This window comes from Austrofundulus limnaeus, unplaced genomic scaffold (genome assembly GCF_001266775.1).
Source record: "Austrofundulus limnaeus strain Quisiro unplaced genomic scaffold, Austrofundulus_limnaeus-1.0 Scaffold9, whole genome shotgun sequence".
NCBI classification, from domain to species: domain Eukaryota; kingdom Metazoa; phylum Chordata; class Actinopteri; order Cyprinodontiformes; family Rivulidae; genus Austrofundulus; species Austrofundulus limnaeus.
The window spans coordinates 1,458,173-1,465,841 of NW_013952411.1; the positions used below are offsets into that span (position 1 = coordinate 1,458,173).

General features: G+C 41.1%; 1 protein-coding gene across 1 annotated transcript in view; it reads right to left on the reverse strand.

Annotated features, from left to right (window-relative positions):
- Positions 1 to 7,669, reverse strand: part of pde11a (phosphodiesterase 11a) — a 54,400-nt gene that overhangs the window by 12,309 nt on the left and 34,422 nt on the right. The window contains exons 15-19 of the mRNA XM_014001427.1: positions 3,513 to 3,613; positions 3,207 to 3,284; positions 3,057 to 3,120; positions 2,201 to 2,275; positions 1,397 to 1,480 (exon numbers count right to left, since the gene is read on the reverse strand). Of these exons, the coding sequence (XP_013856881.1) occupies positions 1,397 to 1,480; positions 2,201 to 2,275; positions 3,057 to 3,120; positions 3,207 to 3,284; positions 3,513 to 3,613 (402 nt within the window). The remainder of the gene's footprint in view (positions 1 to 1,396; positions 1,481 to 2,200; positions 2,276 to 3,056; positions 3,121 to 3,206; positions 3,285 to 3,512; positions 3,614 to 7,669) is intronic.

The window sequence follows — 7,669 nt, forward strand, 5'->3', positions numbered from 1 at the left end:
GCTCAAAAAACAATGGGCTGATTTTAACGAAAGCAATTAGTGGATTTATGACTGATAAACTTGGAGTCCATTATAGCCGCCAGCCAAGTGAACAGAGAAAACAAAAATGGCAATGACTGTTAAATTTACAAATGCTGAGCTAAAGTTTGGTTTTGAAGCAGTTGAGCATAATTCAACAGATTTGGGTAGTTCTCTTACCTCATGGTAGGGGGCGCTCATGAGCCGAGGGATTCTTTTATTTTCAGCTGKTGAGCAATTGACAAATCAAGTCCATTTATTTTTTTTCTCCTTGGCTCTAGCCAAACCTGACTTTCAGAATGGAGGATTATGTATCCAAGCTGAAACATTTTTCTAACCAAACCACTTTTTCTGCTTTTTCTGACTTTTTTTTCCAACTTGTAACAATGTCTGATGGTATATTGTAACCAGTGCATGCACTTCATTTACAAGTAAAGGTAGGACTGTAACATTTTTTATAACGTGCTTTAGGTGAGTTTCAGTTTGTGTGTGTAAAGAAAGCTGATAACTCGTTMAGTTCTGGTGAAACAGCTACTCTGTAGGGTTCATGTGTGGACGTCGCTGGTCATTTGTGTCTCACCTCTTCCTCATTTGTTAATCAGTCCAGCTGCACTTACTTTGTCATCACTGGTCCCAGCTTACATTAGCTCCAGTTGCTGCATTCAAGTGAAAGTTTTSACTGAGTTATCCTAATTGTTTGCAATCCACCAATAAAATAAAAGAAGAAGTAGTTATCCTATTTTTGTGGTTTGCTTTTCAGGTCCTCATCACGAAACCTTTGAAATGATGTTAACTTTAAACAGATCTTCCCTTAAAACTTCTGCACAGAGACATGTCATTGGTAGCAAAAAGGAGTATTCAGTCAGATTTTTGACTATAATTAATTCATGGATCAGAAGGAAATAAAACCAAGAATTTTTGAGTTTAGGAACAGTCAAGCTGGCCATAAAGTTTAATTTGAATAACATTTTCTAAGAACATCCTTTAGTAAAATAATGCAATGTTTTATGTTTTAGACCTGGTTGCAGCCAAAAGTCAGCCTACAGTACACTTCTCTGCACTTCCTTCCGTCACTCACTTTGCTCTGCTCAAAAGAACGGGCCGTAACCTTGAAGCTGTTTCAGAGCTTTCAGTTAAAAGATTAAAAAGAGAGAGAGAGAGAGAGAGAGAGAGAGAGAGAGAGAGAGAGAGCGATCGAGAGGGAGAAGGGAAAAAAATCTGTGGCTGCAAAGAAAGTCGAATGGCGACACTTTCGTTGCTGGCGTCAGTGAGGGACAATAACGGAGGAAAAAAGGAACGCGTGTGCTGATGTCAGAGGCGGATGTTTGCAAACGTGACACAGTGAAGGCCGGAGAGCGGCTCGTCTCCTGAATGTTACCTCGTACAGCGGCGCGCAGATCCCATCAATCCACTCCAGCTGAAGCCCCGGAAGCTCGTCCTTCCTGTTGCGATCGAATATGGCCTAAAAACGCACAAAAAAAAAAAAAAAAGGCAAAACGTGTTTTCTGCATTTTTCACACTGTCAAGAGATTTGAGTGAATTCTCCCTTCCTTTTCTTTCTCACATCACATTTCCCATTCGCCCTCATTCATGCAGGCTGAACTTAAGAGGCTCCACGGAGGCTGTGCTTCAGAGATAGTTACCAGGCTACGACTCAGAAGTTAATATTTCATTTCCAACACCCACACAAGGAAGAGCTAAAGGTTTGACACAAGCAGCAAACCCTAGGCTACTGAATTAGTTATTTCAAAAAGGGGAGGCAATGTGGCCTGACTCGATTATTTAACAGTCATTAATTGCATCCAGAAAGCTGTTGGTTTTCTCCTTTGAAGGATTTATGACACTCTTCTCTTGGCTGCAGCTCTCAGGTTTGGAAAGATATTTCTGAATGAAGACAAACATCCTAACTGGGAGCTAGATTTTACACTTTTGTAAGTTAAATGAGGGGAAATATAAAACAGTCATTGTGTTTTGCAGATTAATGAACACAAAATCAGCAACAGAGGGGTCGAGCTGACTGTACGTATTTCTCACGTGAAGCAGCACGAGCTCTCACGTTTCCTTCGCAGTCCCTTTCGGAACTGCAGAGCCAATATATCTTTGGTTTTGGCATCATCAGCTCTCCGAGGGCACAGAGGTGAGGGGAGGCTGCAAAAAGCTGAGCTGGTTTGATTTTACTCACCGAGGGCGTGAGCTTCAGCTCCAGTCGTTCTCTGTCCCCTTGCTCGAAAAACTCGCTCGTCACCAACTCTGCGACCTAGAAGGAGACGGAAAGGTTTGTGTATTTTTCGAAGCAAACGAAAATTGACCTGAGATTGTTCACTTGCTGCTGAAGGCAACAGTGTTTTTTGCACAGGTCTTTCTGTGTGTGCGCATGTTAGCAAAATTATCAACTGTTTCACTGTTGAGCTGATTCAAGATGGCCGCAGCAGCAAAGCGACTTTAGTAAACTGTAAAAACGACCATAACTCAGTCAGTTTTACAAATATTGAACAAAAAATATGGTGTGACTGTAGCTGAGAGTCATCCCCAACACATACTCAGACATCTAACAGTTTCCTTCAGGTTTGCTTTTAAATCTTTGCCATTAACAATTAGAGCCAACCCTGTCTGTCTGTTAGCAAAATATTTCACAAACCACTGGATAGATTTGAATGAAGCTGTCAGAAAGTAATCATTTGATGCACATCTACAATTGGTTCACTTTTGGAGTCAATCAAATTCAAGATGGCTGCCACAGCCAACCAAGCTTAGAAAACACAAAAATGGTTCTAAGTCAGCCAATTTGATGGATTTCAAGAAATAATTTGCTGTGGTCATAAATGAAATTAAGCTCAATCGCATCGTCTAAGCACATATAGATTGCCCAAGAGCTTATAATTTTAACATTATCTGTTAAAATCAAATTTGTCTGTTAGGAAATTATCTCATAAAGCTGGACAGAGTTTAATAATAACTTTACAGATTTTAATAAATCTCTGAAAAAGTCATCACTGAATATACATCTACACGTTTCTCCAATTTTGTGTACTTGTCACCTTGCGCGATATTTCCCAGGGCTTTGTGACAGCACCAAGATCGCACGCTGTCATCATCATGGATCTGAGAAGAGAGCAGGTTATTTTAAGCCTTAAGAGATGCTGATGCCATTTAAAATCACTTTTAGGGACACAAAGAGGCGACTCTACCTGCACATGTCTCTGTGAGCCTTAACGTTCCAGTTGTACTCTCCTTTTTTGACCAGTTCAAAGAAAGTGCTTCTTTTCCTGAAGCGATATTACATTAAAATAAAGAACCTTTTACACCGGGTTGTGAATTACAAAGAAATCCACAAGGGGGCGSTGTTAGCTAAAACAAACCCTGCACTCCTTTGATAAGCAATGCACAAAAACAGGTCCAGAGGTTGGCCATATTCACTGGAAATGAGCCAGGGCTCTGGACTGTGCTGACGTCTGACTTACAGATTAATAAAGAGTAGGTTTAGCAGAACATACTCAAAGTACAGAGTGAGGTCCGTGGCCAGAATGGACTGTTTCAGCAGCTGCATGAGGTCACTGTACTCTGTGGACGACAGATTGGAGAAGATGTTGTGACCCTGTAGAGACACAAAGAAGCACATTTTCCAACTACACCTTCATATCCAAACATCTTYATCTGTTTTTAATAGAATAGGTCTTTGTCATTGCACAACAATTTTAACATAGGCATASAGGACAACAGCAATATATACAGTATATACAGAGACAAAAGTAATAATAAAGTAGTTATTGCGCCGTTTTGCATCCAAAATGCAGGGGAGCCATTGTGAGGGTGGAGGAGAGCTGTGTGCACCAGTTCTTACAGACTGAGGACGATTTGTAAGCAAGTCCTTAATCCAGCCRCAAGTGGTGGGAGKGAAGTCYAGGGCAGCCAGTTTGTCCCCCAGGATGTTGGGACGGATGGTATTAAAGGCCGAGCTAAAGTCCACAAAGAACATCCTGAMGTGAACTCCAGGAGTTCTAGGTGGGTCCGAGCGGTGTGGTGGGCAGTGGATCTGTTAGCTGTGTATGATGAGGATCAAAGGAAGGAGGGAGGAAGTTCTTGAGGTTCAAAACATTTGGCGACCACTGGTGTTAGAGCAGGGGTGCCCAACCTTTTTTGAAACAAGAGCTACTTTTGAAGTCGGCAGTTTGCCGAGATCTACTCGTCCAGTCTCAGTATCAAAAAACATGATTTTTCGTCTCCCTACTCCTCACTTCTTTAAAGTAAATAAAACAGAACGTAATGTGTTGCTAGTTTTATTTAATTTAAAGTATTGTCAAACAAAACTATCTACTTAACCATATATTTACCTACAAAAAAAAAGAAAAGATAAAATCCTTACTTAACTCCTGACAGAGAAACAGAAAAGTGATGCTCAAACAAAAAGGATCAATCCTGGTGGACAACTGCATGTCTTTATAGCAGCCACAATCTCACTTTTATTTTTAAAATCACGGAAAAGCACGTCTGCAGCATAAAACGCTACTTTCATAACTTMGTTATCGCTGAAAGACGTGTGTTGAGGCAGGTACGGGGCTGCATTAGCATAGCACCCTTACCTTAGGAGGGGAAATCCGCCTCGTAGCGTCTGTGCATTCGTTCGAAAGAAATGCTGTTCCACGTTATCCTTTTGGACAAGCCAAGGCAGCGCTCAAATTATGTATGAGTCCTCTTCCCACTCCAGGTGAAAATAATAAGTTTTAATTTGCTTGTTAGCTGTCTTTTGTTCATCATTTTTTTCCGCCTCGCTGCCATGTTTTAACACGTGACCCTAATCTCGCAAGACCATGTTCGGAGTGCTGTTTCACAGCACCCAAAACTCACGAGACTGGAGCGCGTTCAAGAATGCAATATTAAACAACTGTTGCGAAGAGTGTGTGTTCAAGGCTGCAATGCTAAAGAAACAAACGTTGCATTCTACAAGAGCGCGTTTAAGGCTGCAATGCTAAACAATGTTGTGTTCTACAAGCTCCGTGATCCATTGCTCTGTGAGCTACTGCTAACAGGCTAAAGATCTACCAGTAGATCCCGATCTGCTGGTTGGCCTGGCCTGTGTTAGAGCTATGACGTAGTCATTGATTTAAGAAAAACAGTAAACAAAAATGTTTGACCACAGGAGCACCCAACATGTCAATGTGAAATTAACATAAAAACAACTTCTGCCAGTTTAAAATGATCCAGATTCATCTGGACTTTGATCACAGTTTTCTTTCAACACAAACTTTGATCTGAGAGGTAAACGGCTCCCCTGCTGGGGTTTTTACACACAGTCGCTTCATTACTGGTGTTCTTGTCAAAAGTGTAAACAGATCTTTAGCTCTGCTACAGTTACAGAAGTTTCTTGTTTTAATTGATGGTTATCAAAAGAGGGATTTTACAGCAGAAAATTCTAAGGATCCTGACGCTGAGGTGAAGCGTTTTTCTAAACAATCAAGACCAGACAGGAGTGCATTACACACATTCTTCCAGCTTGAACACCCCACACAACCCTCCGCACACGCAAACTAATTTTGTCTGTGTTAACTTTGAATCAATCCAATCCTGCTGCTTTAGTCTTTAGTCTGCTTTGGCCTCTGTCGCCTAACCAGGTCTAGTTTTAGTTTACAGGCTCGTTGTCACCATAACAGACATTTCTCAGAACAACAGCCCAGCTCCTGTTAAGTCATGGCGATGTGGAGCAAAATTGAGGCTCTGTGCAAAATAATTTTCTCCACCGTGCTAACTGTTTTCCAACTGAGTGCTAGATTCCTGCACTTTGTAAAGCCTTAAATGATTTTTCAGCTTTTATCCAATGCAGTAAATGCCATTTTAATGCATTAAAATTATAACATTATTTTATTTAAAACTGTCCTTTATCAGAATTAGTGTTACAGGTTGGTTATGCTAAATCCTGCATTTGACACAATCATCAATGCTGAGTTTTATTCTATAAGAAGTACAATTAGTGCTGATATAAGTCGTTACCTGGATTTGTTATGGAAGCCACACCTCTGCAGCTCGTACATCTCACCTCACCTTTAATGCAGCTTTCTGACTTTTTCATTCGACAATTTTTCTGAAAGTTGGTTTGAAAATAAACTAAGCTTTAAAAAAAGAAAAGAAAAACTAGATCACTGTTTAAAACAGAAAACGTCAGCTCTGAATAGTTCCCTGACATTGCCCTAACTCCTTTCACTAGCTCATGAGGTCCCATAAAATATTGAACCATCTAACAGCAACACAAAGGACGTCTGTCATTCTGTCAGAGCTGTAGCAGACGGAGGAGGGAGGGGAAAGTAAAAAAAAAACCCAACAAAAAACAAAATATGAAGGTAGTGAGTGATGTATAAAGTTTACATTTGTATCAACAGCTCGTGTGGAATCACCGGCAGAATCGTCTGCTTGAATCAGCCCCCGCTGTTCATTTGTATACCAGGTAACTAAAGACAACAGCACTTCCACCCCACCACCAAACGACACCAACACGATATCCTGATCAAACATTTGTCAGCTCGCTGTGCTGTCAGCACTCTGATAATGAAGCCACTGAAGCGGCCCCCTCCCTCGTCCCAGCTGCTCCCTCCGAACGCCTCCAATTACAACTTCACCAAACCCATTCACCTGCTGAAATGACTTTGTCAGCCAGTTATCAGCGAATCTATCACCTCTGTAATYACATTGATTTGAGGGAAGCGTGAGCTATTTGTTCACACATGTGGATGCCTTTAAGCACGGTGAGCAATGATTTATTCACGTTCAAGGAAAAAGTGTTTAGAGCATTTCTTCATTCAGTTTTTGGACAACATTAGTTTTGACTGTTTATTTCACCACAAAGATGGATTTAAAGTGGAGTCATTTTAATGTAACGAGGGGACTTCTGTGGGAGGTGTTGCATGAGCACTGGGTGCTGGGGTCACATGTGACTGAGTTGCAGAGGCAACAGGTTCAGGAGAGAAAACCAAACATTTCTTTCCCCCAGCAATACCCGAGTGTGACTTCAACTTTTACAAAAGGCAAAGCTCTCGATTTACTGATTTTCAACCCTCACCTGTGGTTTTGAGGTGTGGAACATGACTGCAAGAACAAGATGCCAAATACAAACAGCTGAAATGACTTTTCTTCCCTATGGCTACTTTCATGTCCTCTCAACCTGCATCCATATTCCTGCAGCCACAGCTGGCACCACCAGCAGGCAAGGCAGCTGAAGTGTTTTGCCCAAGAACACAACAACTAGGACAGATGGATAACCAGTAACCAGTGCTGGCTCTAGCCATTTTGGTGCCTTAGGCGAGTTGAAGCTCACCCCCTCCCCCACCCCAATTTGAACCCCTAAAAACAAGTTTGACTTTGACAGTGTAAGGTACTATGGTAAACTTAAATTTATTTGCTTTCCCAGAAAGCAAATAAATAACAACATACATGTCAACTTGTACAGATTGTCCATAAGTTATAAGGATTTTGTGTCATTTTGCAGGTACAGTATATGGACCCACAGAGCAATCTCACAGATTTTTTTCAAGTTTTACGGATTTTTTCAAAACCTCACTTTCAAATTTATCTATGTCAGAGCCTGTAGGATGATTTAAAAACAACAAATAACAGTAAATAGCCATCTTCCAACCTGTTCTGCCGCTAGAAATAAGTTTTGAAC